Consider the following 22,885-nt stretch of genomic DNA (forward strand, 5'->3'; position numbering starts at 1 on the left):
ATTGGTGTCCTCTATGAAGATAAAGAATTTTGAAGAGAAACATAATGAGTTCAACTTTGGATATGTTGATTTTGAGATCTCCATAAGATATCTAGTTCAAAATATGCAGAAGACAGTTGGTGATGTTGGAGTGGTGAGAAGAAAGACTAGGGCTGGATATTTAGATTTGGGGATCATTTATATAAGGATGATAATCAAATTCATGGGATCCAAAGAGGTCACCAAGTGAGAAAGTAGAGAGAAGGGGGTCTGGAGAACACCTCAAATTATGGGGCTTAACATGGCTGATGATCCAGCAAAGGAGACTCAGGAGTGGTCAGACAGGAGAATAAGGAGAGAACCCAGAAAGAAGACTGTATCCAGGAGGACATACAATCAGTAGGGGCAAATGCTGTAGAGTGGTCAAGAAAGATGGGGATTGAGAAAAACCAATCAGATTTATCAATTCAGAGGTTAGAAACCAGACTGCAAGTGGCTGAGAAAAGAGCATAGGGGAAGGACAGGTAACAAGAGTAGACAGCTTTTTCTAGAAGTTTAATTACGAAGAAGAGAAATTTAATAGCTTAAAGGGATGATACAGTCTAATCTGTTTTGTGTTTTTTTTTTTAAGGACAGGGGAGACCCAGATATGTTTGCAAACACTTGGGAATGAACCAATAGATAGAAAGAGACTGAAGATTTGAAAAAGAAGTGATTTTGGGGGCAATCTGTAGGGGAAGACAGGAAAGGATGAGATCAACGTTTGGCCCTGACAAGAAAGGTTACCTCTTCTTCATCAGAGACTGGAGTAAAGAGGAGAGAACTTCTAAATATTATTTAAGAAACTCTTTTTATAGACAGAGAAAAAGCAAACTTTATCCTGATCTCTAACAAATGGAATTCTCATTAATGAGGTTTTACTGTAGAAAAAATGAATTTAAACATTTCCAAACTAAGGAATGTGGCTTGTGGCCTACCTGAGAGGTATCCACATCTGGAGATAACTGATAAGTAACTATGGGCTCATCTTCTATGTGCAACTTCATTCCTTCTCCAGCATCCAGAGAGCCTCTTCTCACTGAAGGACCTGAAAAAGCTATCAAAGACCCCTTGGCTTAAAACAGTCAGGCAGAGTAGGAAGGAGCTAGGAGAAAGAGCACTGGCTTTGGACTCAAAGAATCACAGACATGGAGCTGGAAGGTGCCTTAGAAGCCATCTAGCACAACCCCTTCATTTTACAGAGGAGGAAACAGAGACTCAGAGAAGTACAGAAAACTCAGATCTGAGTATCTGGCATGACATTAGCCATTTGGTTATGAATAAAGCAGTTAACTTCTGAGTCTTGGTTTTCTTATTTGTAAAATGGGGATATTTATACTACTCATCTCAAGAATCCTGCTGCACTCTGTAAAGCACTACATAAATGTTACCTGTTTAAATATCTTGCTCATTTTCTTAATAATCCCTAGCTATGGACCACTCTCCCCAATGGCCTTAACTCTCCATTCATGTTCTTGAGCACAAAGGGTTGAATGTAGACAAGTTAAGATAGAGTTTTAAAGTGGAACTACAATAAAAATTCACTTGAAAAACTAACGTTATGCATACTTAGGGGACTATATTTTCCCAAACAAAAAACAGGTGTGGACTATGTTAAGACTAAAGTTACTTTGTAGTAGTCAAAATCCTGAACTGGATCTTGAAAGTTCCTATACCTCATCAAGTGTGATTTCTTTTCTTCTTATCTTCACACAGAAAAAAAATAAATAGATGTACTCCCTCCCCCAACCCTTCACTCCAGGGTTAGGAGAGGAAGAAAAGATCTTACCAGCGGGAAATATCTCTTCCTGTGACCGCTTTAGTCTCCTCCTTTCTCTGGCGGACAAAGGTCGATCCTTTTAAGGAATGAGAGTTAAGAATTAACTCCATCACTAGCACATGAAAATGCTCTGCACTAGCCTTCAAGGGGCACTTTGAAAGCAGCTTCTTTCAGTGTCAAAGCTAGACACACATACTTAGGAGGCTTGCACAACAATAGTTTTCAAAGCACTAAAAAATTCTACCTAATCTCCCTTAATTTCCAATTTTTACATTGGAAGTAGCAGATGAGCCAAGGGAGCTGCCTGCCTGCTCAACAAAGCAATCCCAGAGGCTCCCATTCTATCATTTGCCAATGTTCTTTCTCATTATGGAACTGAGATACCTTTCTATCTTTCAGTAAACTATTCTGCAAACCAGGGATAGGACAATAATAGTACATTTTCCCACAGCGGCTTAAGGTTTATGAGATGCTTTTCCTGCAAATACTGTGAGGTAGGTATGGTATTAATAGCATCGTTTTGTCGCTGAAGAAACTGAGGATTGTGCAACTTGCTTAGGATCACACAACTATTAAGTGTAAAAGCGGGGTTTGACTCAAAGTCTTTGGCCTCAGTCTAGTGTTCCTTCTAGTATATTATGCTGTCTTCAGCTCCACAGGCAAAGTCAATTAAAAAAAAAATTCCTGCAAACCTTGGAGGATGTCATCTCACTGCTTCTTGAACTGTCCACAGACACCATCACTTCTGTGCCATGTTTATCAGCATCCCTATGTGTCATCTTCTCAACTACTTTACTAGCAATAGGAGGGGAAGGCAAAGGTCTAGGAGGTACTTCCTGGAACTTAAAAAAAAGAAAATATAAGTTCAGTTTCATATTCATTTTTTCCATTTTCACTTCGCATTATAATCCCCTAAAACTGTTTTCCAAAAGCTTGCTTTAAAAAGTTACAAATCTTTATATTTTTACAAAAATAATCTACCCAATATTAGCCATTCTCTAAGTAGCCTAGAAGGAAGAATACTAGAGGAAACTCTTTCAAGAAGTCATCTCCATTTAAGGAGAAATTTAATTATCAACACCTCACTAAAGAGAATTGCACATTTAGCCACCCTGGCCTACTCTCTTGTATACCCAAAATGATCCTTCCATCTTCTGCCAAAGGGAAACACTTCCCCTACTATGTGTAACTGGTTCATATTTTAAAACTAATTTCAGCATGTCATCTTTTCCAAATATTTCCTGCTCTTCTGTTGATAGCCTCTATGTATCTTATGGGCAACTGTTAATTTAATTGAATCTAAAACAATTTACCCAAAGCCTATCATAGGTGAGACAAGTTTCTTACTTCAAGAATTTGTGATTTTATCAGTGGAGGTGCTGTCTCCTCTGATTCAGTTCACAATCCCTTTTTATCCTAATAGAGGGTCTTCAAAGAGTTGCCATGCCTCCTAGCAGTACCACATTTCAAACTGTATCACAAAGTGATAATCATGAAAACAAGCTGGTACTGGCTAAGAAATACAGTGGCGGATCACTGGAATAGATTAGGTGCACAATACATAGTAGTAAATGACCAGAGAATCTAGTATTTGATAAACCCAAAGATCCAAATTTTGGGGGTAAGAACTCAACATTTAACAAAAACTGTTAGGAAAATTGTAGAATAGTTTGGCAGAGAACATCTCACCCCAAGATAAGGTCAAAAGGGGTAGATGATTTAGACATAAAAGGTGATATCATAAGTTGGGGAATGTGGAAAAACATAACTGTCAGATCTACGGATAAAGGAAGTGCTTATGATCGTAAAAGACATAGAAAGGCTCATGGGAAGTAAAATATATTTTGATTAAATAAAATTAAAAAGATTTTACACAAACAAAACCAATGTAGCCAAAATTAGGAAAGCAGGAAACAGAAAAAAAATATTACAGCGAGTTTCTTTGATAAAGGCCTCATTTCTCAAATATATAGGGAACCAAGGCAGATACATAAAAATAAGAGCCATTCCCCAATTGATAAATGGTCAAAGGTTATGAACAGGCAGTTCTCAGAAGAAAAAATCAAAGCTATCAGCAGTCACAGGAAAAAAATGCTCTTATTCACTACTGATTATAGAAATGCAGATTAAAACAACTCTGAGGTAGCACTTCATACTTATTCAAATGAAAGAAAAAGAAAAGGACAAATACTTGGAGGGGTTATGGAAAAATAGGGATACTAATGCACTGTTGGTGGAGCTGTGGACTGGTCTGATCATTGTGGAGAACAATTTGGAACTATGCCCAAACGGCTGCAAAACCGTTGGATACCCTTTGTTTGACTCAGAAACACCACTACCAAGGTTTGTATCCCAAAGAAAAGAAAGAAAAGGAAAAAGGATCTATTTGTACAAAAATATTTATAGCATTTTTGTAGTGGCAAAAATTGGAAATTAAGGAGATGCCCATCAATTGGAGAATAGCAAATGTGGTATATCACTGTGATGGAATATCAATGTGATGGAATACTATTGAGCTGTAAGATGGTTTCAGAAAAACCTGGGAAGACTCTTATGTGAAGTGAGCAGAACCAGAAGAACATTGTACAAAGTAGCAGCAATAGTGTGAAAGACTTAGCTACTCTAATCAATATGATGATCCAAGACAATTCTAAAGGACTTATGATAAAAAATGCTATCTATCTCCAGAAAGAGAACTGATGAACTCTGAGTGCAGATTGAAACATATTTTTTTCACTTAAAATTTTTTTTTGGTTTTTATGTGTTTTCTTTTGCAACACGGCTAACATGGAAATGTTTTGCATAACTTCACGTGTATAATCGATATCATATTGCTTCCCTTCTCAATGGGGTAGGAAGGAGAGAATTTGGAATTCAAAATTTTTAAAAAATATATGTTAAAAATATTTTAATGTAATTGGGAAATATTTAAATAGGAAAAATAAATTTTAAAAATAAATTTAAAACACACACACGCATGCACGCATGTGAATATATTTTAAAGAGTTGCCATGACCAAAAAATTTATCTTTCTGAGGCCACCATGGTGATGAGCCTCTAGAGACCAGGCTGGTCCTCAGATGGACAAACCCCAGTCCAACACCAGGACTAGACGTGAAATATTTTCATCTTGGAGAACCTATCAGAGCTTCTTTTCTGCTGAAAATACAAAGTGTCCTTCACACCATAATGAAGGAGTGCAGTATATAACTTCTGTGTAGTTATGAAAATTTCCCTGTTAAATATACATGACAAATAAATTATCCCAAAGAAGTTTCTGCCTACCTGTCCACCATCTCTACTTCGTTCAACTCGTTCCCTTCTTTTCTGCCTTCGTTGCCGGGAATGGAAGGGCTCAGACACAGAACTACAGGGCTGTAAGTATGGGTTGATTCTATCCTAAAAATGAAAAAAAAATTCTTGTATCCATGGAATGAAATAGGATTTTAGTCTTCTAAATGGCAAAGTCTTCTCAGTTCACATCCAAAAAAGTGCTCCTGGGGCTTAGAAGGAACAAATTTCCCTTGGCACATGCAGAAATTCTGAAAATAAATGTCTACTCTGGACTACAATCAAAACAATACCAGTCTATTCTATCCCAATTCAGAATTCTTTGTTTCTCTTTCCCTAATTAAAAGAACAGATTATTCTGGACTATTTGTTCCCTGAATGCCACTTTCCATCCATCTCCCACCTCTGTGCACTTGCATAGGACCATCCTAGGAATGTAATCTGTCTTCACTTCAACACCAGAGAATCCTTATGTTTCTTCAAGGCTTAGTTCAAGTGTTTCTGATACGCTCAGCTATTAGTGCTCTCTCTCGCTCTTGCTGTTTCTCTGTCTCTCTTTCTCTCTCTTTCAATTTCCCTCACTGTGGGTGTACATATTCTGCCACCTAGTCAAATCCCTGCTCTCTAACGGCAAGAAAAATTTTATTTCTGTCTTAGTATCTTCAGCATTTAGCACAGTTCCATTTTGGGCCAAGAATTTTCTACAACTTTTTAATGGAAAAAATAATTGTAAATGTGTGGTTCAGCAAAACACCACTTACTCTTTTAAACTAAAAATTTAGCTCCTGATAAAAACCAGTGATTTGGCTGCAAATATATAACCTAATTTCAAAAATTTAATTTAATTAATACATAAAAAACCTTCTTTCAGTATTTCCATGGAACAACTTTAAGGTGTAAAAATCTCCAGATGCAGAGGATTAAATTTATAGTTATATAAAGAATCAATGCATATGTTATCCACAAAAAAATGGATGAAAAAATGCATTTCCCTCCCTTCTCTGCAGAGGGGGGAGCTATGAAAGTGGAACTGTATTTACTCTGAGACTTGGCTGAGAAATCGCTTCATTTTGATAAACTAATTTTTTCTCTTTTTTCTTTTGTGTTACAAGGAAAGGCTCACTGGTAAGAGGCAAGGGAAAATGCATTCAGAAATGAAAGTAATATAAAAACAAAATATATCTCTAAATTTACAAATGAAAAATATGTTTAATTGAAAGACAACAAATTAAAATAAAATAGTCTTGTACCAAATTTACTATTACGATGTCTATGTTTTCTAATAACTAAGACTATGGGGCACTGACCGTTTGATAAAAAAAAAAAGTTTTTTGAAAAGTAAACAATTCAACAGTAATACAAGGTAAGACTGAGCTATCAAGTAAAGATAGCATTTAACCAACAATTTTAGATTTACTAGAAACCAACAAACTATGAAACTGTAGGAAAAATATCTTCTATTCTTTGTCTCTTTTGTCACTGCACTCAATATTAGGTAAAGAATAGTCACAAAAGATGAAAAGCTTGAGTGGTTTTCACACAACTTATCAACTGCTTCACCACAAATTAAATGAGATCAACTCAGCCGAACAATTTCTAAAGGGAGAAAAAAACATAATTTATCAGTTGGAGCAAGTAGGATATGTTCACTAGAAGGTTTAGAGACTTACCAGGACAACAGGAACAAATGGTGCTAAGAGTTTTTCAGTGGAGTCCAATCTATCCTGAAACAAGAAGGTTCATTTTCATGGTCAAACAAAACCCAGAGAAATAAGCAGCTTAAAACTAGTAACAAAAGTAGCTCTCAAAACTTACGTGAATGTAATCTGACAGTCAAATAAGGAATAAGGATGATAATTTCTTCTTCAAAGTCCTTGGATACCAATTTTTAAAACTCTTTTTCCTCACTATTCCACTTCACCTTGCCAAGCCTTAATCTTCTGATTAACTTCTTTGTCTTTTTTTTTTCTGGAGGGGGGTAGGCAGGGCAGTTGGGGTTAAGTGACTTGCCCAGAGTCACACAGCTAGTAAGTGTGTCAAGTATCTGTGGCCACATTTGAACTCAAGTCCTCCTGACTCCAGGGCTGGTGCCACCTAACTGCCCCAACTTCTTTTTCTTAATTAAAAAATATAATCAATCTATTTTTGACTATACATCTTCTCTAAAAGCTGACCAAAACTTGCCCAAATGGAGGTGAAAATGCACTAAGGACCAAGGAAAAATAATGTTAAAAAGTCAGAATTAGCTAGTGAGGGACTGTGCAGGAGGGAAGGAGGAAAGGATGATGGAAAGGAGGTAAGGAAGATGGGAGAGAGAGGGAAAGAGGATGGAAATCTAAGCAATTGCTGGGAGTTTATTCCTCTTCACTACCATCGGTAGTAGAGAATATAATAAAGATAGCTAAGAGTCCCTTCGGTCCAAATCTCTTATTTTAGTTTTTATATAAAATGGTGTATGGAATAGCTGATTTTCTTTTAACTTCTTTTTAAAAAAACCTACATACTTGTATTAGATTCTACTGGTATGTCCTACTGTATTCTGAATCCAAGAGCTAACACTAGCCAAAAGGCTCACCTGGTCCACTGGCTTGAGGTCCTGGTGTAAAGGCTGCAGGAGTTTCATCGTGTCATTCTCTTCGTCAGTGATCTCACCAGAAGTCTGAGAGGGAGCTAGATTTTCGGGCTTCGTACTAAGTTGCTGTCCCTCTTCCTTCACTGGGGCCACATTAAATTTAGCTTCTGGCTCATCAGAAATATTGGAGTGTTTCAGTTTGTTATCATGCAGTAAGTTGTCACTCTCTGAGTTGTTCCTTTCATGGCCAGGCAAGATGTTAATATCCACCTTGCTGATTGTTGCTAAAGAGTCTCCAGGGCCGTGCCTATCATTCTTGTTGGAATGGCTTTTAGGATTTGCTATTTCAAACTGGCAAGCATCCATGGGTTTATCCTGAGATAAACATTTTTCTTCAACCTGCAAACATGCTTTAAGAATTACTATGGTACTAATATCTTAAGTGTGCTAACAATCCACATTATTTAAAGTGTTCTAAATAAACTTCATTACCATGGTATCTTTTGAATGTGGTTTCAGAATTAATTCTTTTTTTACAGGGCATTCTTTAGAAAAGTACAAATATTTCACATAAACTGATAGCCTGATTTAACAACCTATTATTTTAACAGTTGTATTAAAATGCATCCTTTTAATGGGAACATACCTCTCTAGGTGTCTTAGGTGGCTTTGAGAAATATTGCTGAGAGATGATCTTTTCAGGGTCTGATTCAGTTTTTACTGAAATAACTTCAGCAGCAGGTCTGGTTTTAGGGTTACCATTTTTAACATGGCTTTTGGAAGTTCTCCTTCATAAAGAGTACAATATAAGAAATACATTAAAAAGTTGTTTCAACCAATGTGGCAGGATTCAAATATTTATTAAGTGCCTACTAGGTGCCATACTTTGTGCTAGGTGTGCTGAGGAAACAAAGACAAAAAAAGAAAAAAGTATACTCTACTGGGGGAAAAGTGTGCACAGATCTGAAAATACAAAATACAGATAGTCTGACTGGAATGTAAAGTATACGAGAGAGAGGGAACATTAAAAATGTACAGGTGTATTAGACGACATTAAACGAGCACACCCGCCACACCACCATTCCCATCTTGGGGGTCAGCTTCTCAAAGTCTGTCTGTAATCTTCTTAAACCCCGCAGTGGGCTAAGACCTAGTGTGACATAGCAGAGAGCACTCTAGACTTGGAGTTGCAAGGAGTGGTTTCCAATCTCTTCTCTCTGTGGAACCAATCAACCTCTCAAAGCCTCAGGTGCATATATTTAGTGCTAGAAAGGATCCCCTAAGTTGTCTAGTCCAACTCCCTCATTTTCAGATAAAAAAACTTGAGGCTCAGACTAGTGAGCCGTCCAATATCACAAAGACAGGAGGCATGCCCATCCCTTCAAAATTTACTATAGGTTACACTGTTAGAGAGAGACCAAAGCTACAGATCTGGGAATAGCTGTTTGGGGAGAAAAACAGATATGAGACAAAATGGGAGTTTATGAAGGATCCCTCATGGGGTCCTTCAGAGGTCTGAAAATAACTTATTAGATATGAACAAATCCTATGCAGCCAAACAATTTAGTCTTTGTCTTAGCCTTTTAGTTTTTCAATATTAACAAATATAGACAACAGCCAAAAGTTAAAAGACAAGAAAATTTAGTACCTAAGTCATTTGCTATAAAGATTTGATTTTAGACTCCTACATAGAGAAATGTTAAAAATATAGACGCTTTACTTTACTGCAACCATTAACATTTTAGCCCATATTCTTGTATGGGAAATATCTTACGCCTTTGTGACCTCCAAAAACAAAGAAATGTGGCGTTTTATGTAGGGCTGCCTAAGTATGCTTCTCACAGAGGGTCTTTCCTCAGGCTTCTTGCACAACATGGTTCTTATCAGTTCTGCCAGCTGTGGGCTATAGTCCTTTGGCATTGGTGGCAGCTGTAGGGAGAAACAACAGGACAATATGACTCTATGTTGGATGGAATAAAGGAAATAATCACCAACAGTTTCCAACATGCATTTATAGCCACCAAGCTAACCTAAAAAGGGTCATCTGTCTAAGGTGGCAATGGCTAAATTGTTTTGGATGGAATGATAAGTCCGAATATTTATAATGTCAAAATCTTTACATCTAGCCTATAGTTCAATAAGATAATAGGAAGAGATGAGCAAGTTATGTGGTGAGGATCACGGATGAAAGATGGAGAGCCACCGTGGTCCCTGTGGTAGGGGAGCCTCACCTTTACCCAGCTTTGGTGCAGAGGATATTATGTTAAACCACTAATCATGAGATGCTATGATACTGAGAGCTTGCTACAATGACATCCACACAATATAACATTTTATGCAATTTTCAACTTAGGAATAGATATAAGTCGTATTGTAGAGCAAAAACAGGATCAAACCCATGAGGTGGATTATTTTCAATGGCTTTAATATCTACCTAATATCAACAGTTTTTTATGGACCAGACACCCTCCCTAAGTTCCACTGATTCTGTATTGTTGCAGGGTAGCTGTTTTCAAAAAGCCACCCTATAATATTTTTCTAGAGCCATTAAGCCAGCCTTGCAAACTGATACTAAAAGTATTATCTATTTTTCCTACTCTGAGCTCACCTTTCTCCATATGAGGTGCATAATGTTTTTTCTACTCACTCAACACAAATTAATACTTACCCTGGACAAGTGGTTATTTGCAAAGTCCAGCTAAACAGATCTTGTTCCCAACACTAAATACAATCAGTTCCAGACTTGTTTTTACCTTTCCTTCAATAATTCGATAAACTAAAGAATTCATGTCTTTGGCGTTGAAAGCATGTTTCAGTGTAGCCATTTCATAAACACAGCATCCCAAAGCCCAAACATCAGACTGGAAAAAGAAAAAAAAAAGTGTCAACATGGTTTCACCCTATGCTTCTTAATTTTTATAATAAAAGACAATTTTCCCTATACATATTCAAAAACCATTCTCCCCTTTTGTTCAATCTGGCTCTAAAAGTATGAACAAGAAGCAGGGTAAGTTGATAATGCTAGACCTTCCCCACCTTATAGTTGTAGGGTTTGTTTGAGAACAGTTCAGGACTCATGTAGTACGGTGTTCCGATGAGTGTACTGGCCATGTCATATTGATTTTCTAGCACTCGGGCAATCCCCAGATCGCCTACTTTGATGATGTTTGTTCTTGTTAAGAAGACATTCTGAGTTTTCAGATCTCGATGAAGGATGTGTTTTTCATGTAAATACTGCAAAAGAGAAAGAAAACTTCATTAGTAGCACATAAAAATCCAATTTCCTTTAGATCATTCTTTTGGAGTTCTTTGGCTATAAAGACACAACAAAACTTGTCTTTGTAATCATTATTATATGAAAGGCTTAATGTGAACCCTTCAAAAGTAAGAAAATCAAGTCCCATACACGTTTCCCCCAAAGTTTCCAACATTTCTAGGCATTTAGATATAAGACATGACTTTTCTTTTCAGGTAATAAAGGACAATGGCTTTTAAAAAGTCACCATTTTAGTATTACACAAACTCAGTTAAAATCATTCTATTTCTTTCCACCAAAGGCGGGAAATACAATTTGTATTGGGGTAGATTTATATTTCAAGACAGCAGCATAGATTTAGAGATAAAAAGAACCAGAGGAATCATCGAGTTCATTTTTAATTTTACAAAGGAAACGAGAAAATAACTTATCCAATGCCATACAGGTGGTAAGCAGCAGAAATGCTAAGACTTATGCCTGGGGTTTTTTCTAAGCCACCATGCTGCCTCTGTTCTTTCTGTTTTATAGATCAGGAAGCTGGGGCACAGAAGTTTAAGTTCCTTGCCTGGCTGACACAGATAGCCAGTGTCAGAGTCACAACCAGAATTACCTGGAACCCAAGTGTTTTAATTCTTGGTCCATAGTTATTTGCATTAGACTCAAGACAGTAGAGGGAAGTAGAAAGAAAGATGAAGTTAGAGTCAGGAAGACCTGTGTTCCAATCCTATCATTGATGCTTTCTGTGTGACAACAGGCAAGTCACTTAACTTCTGAACCTCGGTTTCCTCATTTGTAAAACAGAGGTAATAATATCTAGAGGACCTTGCAGGGTCACTGAGAAGCTTAAATGAAAGTGCTCCACAAACGTGAAAGAGCGCTATACATGTGAGCCTCTGATTTTATCAGATCAAAACGTCCAAAATCAATTCTTTCTTGCCAATGTGGGCTGTCCCTCTGCTGTCTCTGCTGCTCTGTTTTCTATGAGCTAATTTTTTTAGTCCGGCCATGGACAGACTGACTGTAGAAGAGAGCTGTGGGGATCTCTTCAATCACTCTCCAAGCAGGGCCACAGGTTCATTTCTGTTTATAGTGCTCTTGAAAATCTACATGGGCCATCCAAAGAAAATTTGCTCAGATCCAGAGGAGTTCTTCCACAGTTCGCTTACTTTCACATTTGCTTCTATTAAATATAAGCTTTTTTTTTCTATTCCTAAACTGCTTTATCCATCTGTAGGAGGGAGCCCGGATTGTTATACTTTTATCTGGGTTAATTAGCATCCCAAACCTTGCTACCTTAAAACAAATCTTTTTTAGGGGCAGTGGATAACTGATAATGAATCTACTCATTATGTGGTGATAGAGACCCAGTCATTTCTATCAGAGGAAGTTTTATTCCTAAGATGAACTGTGTCTGAAATCTCTCCCTCATGTTATCTTCTGTGACCTGAAAAGTTATGACTATAAATTTGTTCAGATAGAAATACCACTGGGATAGCAATGCAAAAACAGTTTTCTATGGTAAAAGTGACACCTAATATATTTGGCATTACTGGGAAAAATTAACAGTTCTTTTAAGTGCTAAAGTGCCCTTTATTTTAAAGGATGGAAATATTTCTAAAGCATAGTATACATATTTCCAATTATATTTCCAATACAATTAAACATTAACAATCGTTCCTTCATGCCTGATACTATCATTAGGAACACTGTTTCCTGCATCATGCATTCCTATCCAGAGGCCACATAAAATAGCCTGAGACTGCTGTAGTTTCTAAGTATGGGTGGCAGCAGTAGGTGCAGGGCAGACCGCACTGGGTCTGGAATCAGGAAGACCTGAGTACAAATACAGACTCAGGCACTCACTAGCTCTGTGACCTTGAACAAGTCACTTCACTGCTACTGGCCTCAGTTTCCCCAACTGTAGAATGGAGATAATAATAGCACCCATTTCCCAGGGTTGTTGTGAGGATCAATTGAGAAAGTATTTCTAAAGCACTGAGCCTAGTGCCCAGCACACTGCAGGTGCTCTATAAGTGCCAGCTGGTTTTACTTCATCTTGTTTTTATAGTTTTTAATCTCCTTTTTAGCTGTTGGGTGCTATTTCTAGCTAATGTTCAGTGTGCCTGTTGCTAACAGCCTTCCTCTGCCACCTTTCTAAGTTTCTGCCTCTGATCTGTTGGACAGAGGGAAATCAGACTAGTCAGACAAATCAGAGTGTACTAGAAGTGTGTCTAAATTAAGAATAGGTTCTGAGGGAGGGCTTTTGTAAAGAGCAGGAGGTTTAGGTCATGGGCTTTATGATATCTAGTCTGACCACTCATCTCCCTTAGTACATGAGGCAGGCACTCAATAGGTGTTCCTTTCATTGAATTTTTTACTAACTTTCTGGTTCTTGGCAGGGCTCCTACTAGCTGATGTTGCTGGACAGAAGCATTACACACATTGCTGTACTTAGGAAGATAGCTCCCAAAACAAGACTCCAGCAGTTCCCTTGTGTTTCCTTTAAAGCCAAGTACCCTGAGGGTTTAATAATTTGTGGCTCAGAAAGTGTGTTGTTTTTTTTTTTTGCAAAGAATTTTAAAAGCTGTACTTGAACTGCAGCATAAACCAAGTGTTTTTGCCATGATTATAAATATCCTTGTTTACAAAATAAAATTTTAACTAGTCTTCCATGCATATTTGATAAAATTGCAATTCAGCTGAAAGCTTCCACAAAAAATAATTTGAAATTCTAAGGTTATAAAGGACCCAGAAGATGAGAGGCCACCACATTAATACCTGCAGGGCCATAGCGATCTGAACAAACCACTCCACCACCTGGTTCTCAGGTAGAAGTTTGCCCTTCTGTTCTTTGAGCTTTCGATAGAGATCCCCTCCTTCACAGAATCCCATAACTATGTAGAGCAGGCCATCTCCTCCTTCCCAAGACTCTCGGTAGGTAACAATGTTGGGGTGCTTCAGCTGAGACAAAAGCTGGGCCTCTTGCTCAGCAGCTTTGCGCTCTCGGCTGGAGGCATTTCGGAGGTTTAGTTTTTTGATGACATACTGCAAAGAAAACACATTTTACACATATGTATTCATGTACACATACACATATGAACACACACATACTATTTCTAATCCTCCTAAGCGTTTGTAAGGTGCTAAAACAGAGTTTATGAAACCTAGCTTCTAAGACAATTTCGTTCTAAAAATAAACTATGCAACAAAGAAACTAATTCACATAGCACAGGGGTGGGGAACCTGTGGCCTCAAGGCCACGTGGCCCTCTAGGTCCTCAAGTGTGGCCCTTAAGGGCCTCAAGGCCACAGGTTCCCCACCCCTGACATAACACATCTCAGGTGGGGAAAATTTATGTATATTGCATAATAATGACAGTGAGAAAACATTGGAGCTTCAAAAAGAAATTGTTAAAAAAAAAGATTCCAACTTGACCTATCACTAGTTCCATTACAATGTATACTATGTTATTGTCCTTTATGAAATGTGAACTTCTACCCAAGTCCTCTTCAGATGTCTCACAATAGCGTGGAGGTCGTGACCCCAGGTTCTTGGAAAGCAATGCCACTGAAGAACAAGCTCTGGCAAATCCTGCTGAAAGTGGAAAGGCTTTCTTTTAGAGCCTTGTGGCCATCTTCCTATCTGTCATATGAGGAATTTATGTTTAGAGGGGCTCAAGAAAGGACTGGCCACTCTAGTGGTTTGAGCTCAAGGAAGGTTTAGTCACCAAAGCAACAGTGGTTATGCTTGCCCATAGGAACTCATGAAACCATGTACCAAGTCATGGAGGTGGTTGTGATCTGTCAGTGGAGGGAAAACTGTGAAATCAGAGAACCTTGAGGAAAATGCATAATTCCTTAATGCTGGATATTTTCTATTTTAGTTTTCTAAAATGACAAATAATTGTGATTACATATGAATCAGTCATGCTTTATCATCTTATATGATGCAACTGATATTACTATATATTTGCAGAGCAGTTTTAGTTTTTGAATTTATTATTTTATTTTTCCCCAGCTACGTGTAAAAACAATTTTTAACATTTGTTTTAAAAACTTTGAGTTCCAAATTCTCTCCCTTCTTCCCTACCCCCACCCCCACCCCATTGAGAAGGCAAGCAATTCCATATAGGCTATATATGTGTAGTCATGCAAAACATATTTCCATATTAGTCATGTTGTGAAAGAAAATAGACCAAAAAAAAAACATCTCAAGAAAGATAAAGTAAAAAACAAATTTGCTTCAATGTGTATTCGGACACCATCAGTTCTTTCTCTGGGGATGGACAGCATTTTTCACCATAAGCCCTTCAGAGCTGTCTTGGATCATTGTATTTCTGGGAAGAGCTAAGTCATTCACAGCTGATCATCTTACAACATTGCTATTACTTTGTACACAGAACAATTCACTTTGCATCAGCTCATGGAAGTCTTTTCAGGTTTTTCTGAGAGTGTCCTGCTCATCATTTCTTATAGCACAAGAGTAGTATTCCATCATAACCACATACCACAACTTTTTCAGCCATTCCCCAATTGATGGTCATGCCCTCAATTTTCAATTCTTTGCCACCAGAAAAGATCTGCTATAAATATTTTTGTATATATAGATCCTTTTTTGTTTTTTGCCTCTTTGGGATATATATATATATATATATATCCCATATATATATATATATATACATATATATTAGTGGTACTGCCCTATGGGCATAGTTCCAAACTGCTCTACAGAATGGCTGAATCAGTTCACAACTCTACCAAGTGTACGAATGTCTCAGTCCCCACCCCTCCCCCCACCCCCTGCCGCCTCATCCCCTCCAACATTTGTCATTTTCCTTTTCTGTCCTATTAAGTCATCTAATAGGTATGGGTAGTGCCTCAGAATTGTTCTAATTTGCATTTCTCCACTCAACCGTGAGTTACAGCATTTTTTCCATATGACTATACATAGTTTTGATAACTTCATCTGAAAACTGTTCATATCTTTTGATCATTTATCAATTTGGAAATGGCTCTTATTTTTATAAATTTGATTCAGTTCTCTACATGTTAGAGAAATGAGGCCTTTATCAGAGAAACTTGTCTTAAATTTTTCACAGTTGCTATTGCTAACTTTTTCCCTCCAGCCTGTCTCCCCGCCCCCCTTTATTCTATTCCTTTTCCTTTCACCCTGTCCATCCTCAAAAGTGTTTGGCTTCTGACTACCCCCTCCCCCAACCTGCCCTCCCTTCTATCACCTCCCCTTTCCCCTCCTACTTTCCTGTAGAGTAAGATAGATTTCTGTACCCAATTGAGTGTGTATGTTATTTCCTCTTTGAGCCAATTCTGATGAGAGTATGGTTCACTCACTCTCCCTCACCTCCCCCCTCTTCCCCTCCACTGCAAAAGCGTTTTCTTGCCTCTTTTATGTGAGGTAATTTACCCCATTCTACCTCTCCCTTTCTCTTTCTCCCAGTACATTCCTCTTTCACCCCTTAATTTTATTTTTTAGCTATCATCCCTTCACTCACAACTGTGCCTGTTGTCTAGATATACTCCTTCTAACCGCCTTAATAATGAAAAATCTCTTATGAGTTACAAATATCATTTTTCCCATGTAGGAATGTAAACAGTTTAACCTTATTAAGTCCCTTATGATCTCCCTTTCCTGTTCTCTTTTTTATGCTTCTCTTGAGTCTTGTATTTGAAAGTCAGATTTTATATTCAGCTCTGGTCTGTCAAAAATGCTTGAAAGCCCTCTATTTCATTGAATGTCCATTTTTTTTTCTCCCAGAGCATTTTACTCTGTTTTGCTGGGTAGGTGATTCTCGGTTGTAATCCTAGCTCCTTTGCTCTCTGGAATATCATATTCCAAGCCCTCTGATTCTTTAATGTAGAAGCTGCTAAATCTTGTGTTATACTGACTATGGCTCCATGATACGTGAACTGTTTCTTTCTGGCTGCTTGCAATATTTTCTCCTTGACCTGGGAGCTCTGGAATTTAGCCATAACATTCCTGGGAGTTTTCATTTTAGGATCTCTTTCAGGAAGTGATCAATGGATTCTTTCAATTTCTACCCTCTGGCTCGGGAATATCAGGGCAGTTTTCCTTGACAATTTCTTGAAAGATGATGTTTAGGCTCTTTTTTTGATCATGGCTTTCAGGTAGTCCAATAATTTTTAATATATCTCTCCTGGATATTTTCCTAGTCAGTTGTTTTGCCAATGAGGCATTTCACATTGTCTTCTATTTTTTCGTTCTTTTGGTTTTGTTTTATTTTTCTTGATTTCTCACAGTCATTAGCTTCCATTTGCTCAATGCTAATTTTTAAGGAATTATTTTCTTTTCTACCTCCTTTTCTATTAACCAATTTTTTTAAGGAGTTTTTTTTTTTCAGTGAATTTTTGTGCCTCTTTTTCCATTTGGCCAATTCTGCTTTTTAAGGCATTCTTTTCCTCACTAGCTTTTTGTACCTCTTATGCCATTTAGCCTACTTTGTTTTTTAAGGTGTCATCTTCTTCGGTATTTTTTTTGTGCCTCCTTTACCAAGCTATTAACTCATTTTTCATGGTTTTCTTACATTATTCATTTCTCTTCCCAATTTTTCCTCTACTTCTCTTACTTGATTTTCCAAATCCTTTTTTGATCTCTTCCATGGCCTGAGACCAATCCAAATTTTTTTGGAGGCTCTGGATGTAGGAGCTTTGATTTTTTATCTTCTTCTGAGTGTGTGTTTTGATCTTCCTTGTCACCATAGTAACTTTCTATGGTCAGATTTTTTTTTTCCTGTTGGTTGCTCATTTTTCCAGATGATTTCTTGACTTTTAACTCTTTGTTAAAGTGGACCTCTACTTCCAGGGTGGAGGGTGCACTGTCCCAAGTTTCAGGGTTTTGTGCAGTTGTTTTCAGAGACACTTCTAGGGACCCTTATATTTTCATTTCTTCCAAGCTGGTATGATCTAAGGAGAGATGTATTTACTATTCTTCTGTGTTCTAATCTGTGAGGGACCACAAGCACTCTTTTCTGCCCTAGAATTGTGAAGAAGGTCCCAGCTCCACTGTGACCACAAGCTCTGGTGTGCTAGTGCTCCTTCTCACCCTATGACTGCCAACCAAGACTGTGACTCAGATCCGAGTATGGGCAATGCAATAGAGTCCTACCCTCAGTGCCAGCAAAGAGACCTCTGTAATCTTCTTCTGACCAGTTATTCAAACCCCTTACTATCTGGGGGCTGAGAGCTCCAGAAGCAGCTGCTGCTGCTGATTCAGTGGTTCCCAAGGCCTGCTCCTGGTTTTCTGGGGCTGCATCTGTGCTGGCCCAGCCTGACCTGGACAGTGCTCCACTCTCACCCAGGTGTGACAGACCTTTCCTGCTGACCTTATAAGTTGTCTTTGGCTGGAAAATTATTTCACCTCGTTCTTTTGTGGGTTCTACTGCTACAGGAATTGTTTATAGCATTATTTAAAGGTGTTCAGAGAGGTTTGAGGGAGAGTTCAGATGACTGGCCACCTTTTCTCCATCATCTTGGCTCTGCCCTTACGATTACAGTTTTAAAAGCCCTTCTTCATCTAATTCTTTTAAAAATACTTTTTATTCTGAACTTATCGGCAAAAATGAGTATTTCCAATATAAGAACATAAAAGAGGATTATATATGAAAGTATAAATTTTCACATCTCTTGATTTTTTAAAAAAAAAAAGGTACATAATAAATTGAACCCATTACTTTCAAAACTGCCCTGTTCGTTTGTACTTCTTTCTGAACTTCTTTCCATACTCCGGTGTGCATTTTAAATAATGTTTTAATGGCTCTCCTCTTTTTTTTGGCATCATCATGACCACTCCTCCTCTACCCTCTTCCTCCACTGCAACTTTAACACCTGCTGTTGATCTAACATTAGGAATCCCATCTGGGGTCAAATTAATTCCCTTACAGAAGAAGAGCCTCTATAAGTCAGAGATATAGACTCCAAGAACTGTCTCTCAGCTCTTCCTCCCACTACCCAGTCTTTTAATTCCGATTTTCAGCCTGAATCCCCACACTTTTAATCCTTCATCTGTGCTCTTATCCCCTTACCCTTTTCTCAGCTTGGCCACTGGGTTCCCACTTAGCCCACCTCCCTCCAACTCCTCTTTTGCTGGTACTCAACTCTTTATTAGGGCAGCGAGGTGGCAAAGTGGATACAGCAGTGAGACTGGAGTCAGGAAGACTCCTCTTCCTGGGTTCAAATCTGGCCTCAAACACTTACTAGCTATATGACCCTGGGCATGTCACTCAACCTTGTTTGCCTCAGTTTCCTCATCTGTAAAATGAGCTGGAGAAGCAAATGACTCCAGTATCTTTGCCAAGAAAACCCCAAATGGGGTCACAAAGAGTCGAGGCATCACTGAAACAATTGAACTCTTTATCTCTGCACCTAGAGATCTGCCACATCCTCCGATAAACAGATACAAGGTCCAAGGTCTCCACCAAACCTTCTAACTGGGACTCCTACCATGGTTCTTCCTTTCTTTATGCACCACTTCTGTCCTAAACCCCACTGTTCAATCATGTCCACCAATTCTCCCAACTTGGCTTCTGTCCCTTCCTTCATTACCATTCTCCACCCAAATGTCACCAGCCAATGGCCCCATTCCACAACTTCACCCTGCTGTCATCTCTGACCCTTCTGCAGAGTTTCACTTTGGGTTCCCTTCCTCTTCCCCCTCCACACATATCTTAATACAGATAATAACTGCTAACAGCCCTTTAAGGTTTGTAAAGCACTTTACATCTATCATCTCATGTATTCCGCACAACGACCCAATGAGGTAGGTGGCATTACAGATAAGGCAAATGAGGCTGAGATGAGTGACTAGGCCAGGGTCACACAACTATTAAGTGTCTGGGGCAAGATGTGAATTCGGGTTTTGCTGACTCCGGGTCTAGCCCTCTATCTGCCCTCCTCAGCCCCCAACCCCTGGCCCATTCCAATTCCTCTAGCAGAGGCTCACTGCCATCTTTGCTCCTCAGGTGGCACTAGGCTCAATACCCCCAGCCCAGCCCCTTCCTTCGTTCGCCGCCCAGCTTCTCACTCTCCTGGCCCCACCCAGCCCACCCCGCATTTATTAAGGCCTACTAGGTGCAAGAAGCTGGAGATACAAAAAACAAAACAGAGGAAGAGCATGCCCTGCCCTTTCAGTCTTCTTTAAGCAGGGACACACACACGTGGTAACTTGAGGAAGAGGGAGAAAACACCAGCAGCCCCAAGGGCTCTGTCCACAGGAGAAGGACCAGGACCTGAGCCCTGAACGCCGCTCCCTTCCTCTCGCTTCCCTTCCCCCTCCCCTCCCTTCTCCTCTCATCCTTTCGCCCTCCCCTTCCTCCTCCCCACCTGGCTCCCCGCCCCCCTCGCGGGTCACCTGCTTGCCGTCCTGCCGGTGCCGGACAAGCGTCACCTCCCCGTAGCTGCCCTTGCCCACGGCCCGCAGGAAGCAGTAGGCGGCCAGGGGCATGGTCTCCGTGGGCGACGGCGGCGGCTAGTGGCCCGAGGCGCCGCTCATTCCCCGGCAGGAGCAGCGGGAAGCCTAGGCGCGCATTCACAGGGCGGCAGAGGCGGCTGGGCCTAACGGGAGCCCAGCGGCCGGAGCGAAGCCGACGCCGCTGCCATAGCGATCCCTGGCCCGCCACTGCGCATGCCTCGGAGGACCAGCCATCGAGAACAGTCGGGACGTTCTCCCCCCACCGGTGGCCAGAGCGTCTCCTGGGCTCGTTGGCCCGAGTGTAGCAGGGCAGTGCCCCCTTTGGTGGGGGGAACGCTACGCACTTAAGAGAAAAAGGTGGTGAGATTGTCCTTCCCTGGTGCTGTGTCTTGCCAAAGCTTTGTAACCAAGATTAACGACAACTTCTCCAAACTGGGAGAATCTCTGATTCTCCCCGAGACTGAAGGAGCAATGGGGGCAGGGGGAGAGCAGCCACGCCTCCAGACCCTGTGGGGGCCCATTGCCCATGGATCCTCCCCCATCCCCATCTCCACCTTCTACTGGAAGCCTTCCTAGTCCTCTTAACGCTGAGGATCATCTCCCTTTCATCCTGGCCTCAGTGTGTTAGTCCGTAGTAGTCTGCAGCTTGGCTCCATTAGGCTGTGAGCTCCTGGAGGGCAGGCGCTGGCTTTCAGCCTTTCCTTGTATCCCTAGTGCTTCCCCTGGCACCTAGGAAGGTGCTCAATAAATGCTTATTGACCTCTTGATTGACTGTCCTCTGCCTCTCTTCCACTTCTCCCTCCTAGCTACTAGTGCCTTTCCCTTGTTGGGTCATTTTGGTGCTTTATATATGTTTTATTTAAACGTAACTACATGTATATGTGTATGTGTTGTTAATCCTGAAAGTTGGTTAAAGGAGGCAAACAAGCTAGGTCATAGAAAAATCCATATTGTTTATTATTGTCCCTTAAAGCATAGCTAAGCTAGCTTACTTGTATGTACAAGGAGTCAGAGCACAAGTTCTGACTGTCTGAACAAAGAAATGAGAAAACTTATATACATTATTTTTAGCAGACTCAGCATGTCTGTATTACCTCACTTTTATGACCCCCATGTACGTTAATTATGATATAAGACAAGGATTTTCCTTAATGGAATAGATTGTAAATACAGTAAGTCAGATAGTTGACAAAGTGTCAATTGAAATTACAACCCAGGATCTCTGTGTTTAATTTGCCATTAAAATTCCATAACATAGTATATATGCCCATAAAATATTAAGATAAGGAAAAGTCACATAATTCAAGATTGTTCCTCGGGACTAAAGGTCTCATCCTTAATGGCCATGGACAGAGGAAAGGAATGCTCCATCTGGGTTTGTTGACATAAGATAGAGGAATTCTGAGTTTACTCAGAGAACAAAGAGACTGTTAGGATCAGGCTTTTCTTCTGGTTAATCAGTTCAGACTCTGAATCTTATTGAAATTAGAAAAATGATATAAAATGGTATAAAATGTTCCACATTATACATATATACATAATATACATATATACATATATATTTAGACACATACATACACCTACATAACAAACACACATATACATTAAGTTTTGTACCATGTTCTGTTTCCTCCCCCCCCATTAGACTGTAAGCCCCTTGAGGGCAGGGACTACTTTACTTTTGTCTTTGTATCCCCAGAGGCCACTGCAGTGTTTGGCTAAATGATTGCTTGAAAATAATCTCAAACAACCCTGAGACTGATGTCAGTCCAGGAGGTACAGGAGACCTCTCAAGAATGAAATGCTGAAAGCACAAAGGGAAACAATTGTGGGGAAGAGGAAAAGGGGGGAGTTGTCTGAAGAGACTGTGTGCAAACAAAGAGAACTCACCACACCAATTAGATTTTTTTACAGAAAGGTGTGAACAGAAAAGGGAAGCAAAGGATGGTAGCAGGGAGAATACCAAAGTATGGTAGTGCAGTAAAAATAGTGTCAGGGATTGCCCAAACTCAGAGACCTGCCCTGTGAGCAGGCTCCAGAAACTATTTGACAGCGTTGCTTTGATAATATACTACTGCCTCTCCGTGGCTGCTGTCTCTAGGACAGAGACATTCTGCCTCAGTTTCCACATTTGTAAAATGAAGGTGTTGGATTAATTGGCCTCTAAGGACACTTCCAGCTCTATCTATGAGCTTATGATATTTCCCTCTCCATATGTAACATTTTGATATGAGAGCCATTGAGGCCACCATTTGGTCTAAACTGACCAACCTTAGAATTCTAGGTTCTCAGAGGTATTTCAGCAGACCAATCCTTATCTGAAGCAGATATCCTTTTTAGAACAGTCCCAACAACATTTCTTCACTGAAGTAAATTGTGTTTTGTTTTTGATTGCTCGGATCTACTTGCCTAATTGTTTTGTTGCCATTTTGACATAGCCTTCACAAACCCTCCACAATGTACTTTTCCTGTTGAAATGAGAATAATATATAAATATAAGTTCATCCTTTTCTAGTGGTCTAGGCCT

At 39.5% G+C, this 22,885-nt stretch overlaps 1 protein-coding gene across 2 annotated transcripts in view; it reads right to left on the minus strand.

Moving 5' to 3' along the window:
- Positions 1-20,573, minus strand: part of NEK4 (NIMA related kinase 4) — a 32,055-nt gene extending 11,482 nt beyond the window's left edge. Inside the window, exons 1-12 of one of the 2 annotated variants that reach the window (XM_036738611.1) lie at positions 20,299-20,573; positions 13,696-13,962; positions 10,698-10,895; positions 10,415-10,522; positions 9,436-9,590; positions 8,308-8,449; positions 7,665-8,060; positions 6,760-6,813; positions 5,084-5,197; positions 2,491-2,640; positions 1,808-1,874; positions 957-1,075 (exon numbers count right to left, since the gene is read on the minus strand). In XM_036738611.1, coding sequence (XP_036594506.1) covers positions 957-1,075; positions 1,808-1,874; positions 2,491-2,640; positions 5,084-5,197; positions 6,760-6,813; positions 7,665-8,060; positions 8,308-8,449; positions 9,436-9,590; positions 10,415-10,522; positions 10,698-10,895; positions 13,696-13,962; positions 20,299-20,391 — 1,863 coding nt within the window. In that variant the 5' untranslated portion in view covers positions 20,392-20,573. The remainder of the gene's footprint in view (positions 1-956; positions 1,076-1,807; positions 1,875-2,490; positions 2,641-5,083; positions 5,198-6,759; positions 6,814-7,664; positions 8,061-8,307; positions 8,450-9,435; positions 9,591-10,414; positions 10,523-10,697; positions 10,896-13,695; positions 13,963-20,298) is intronic. The other variant, XM_036738612.1, reaches the window with a different exon arrangement.
- Positions 20,574-22,885: the final 2,312 nt, after the last annotated feature.

Source organism: Trichosurus vulpecula, chromosome 9 (genome assembly GCF_011100635.1).
Source record: "Trichosurus vulpecula isolate mTriVul1 chromosome 9, mTriVul1.pri, whole genome shotgun sequence".
Lineage (NCBI taxonomy): Eukaryota > Metazoa > Chordata > Mammalia > Diprotodontia > Phalangeridae > Trichosurus > Trichosurus vulpecula.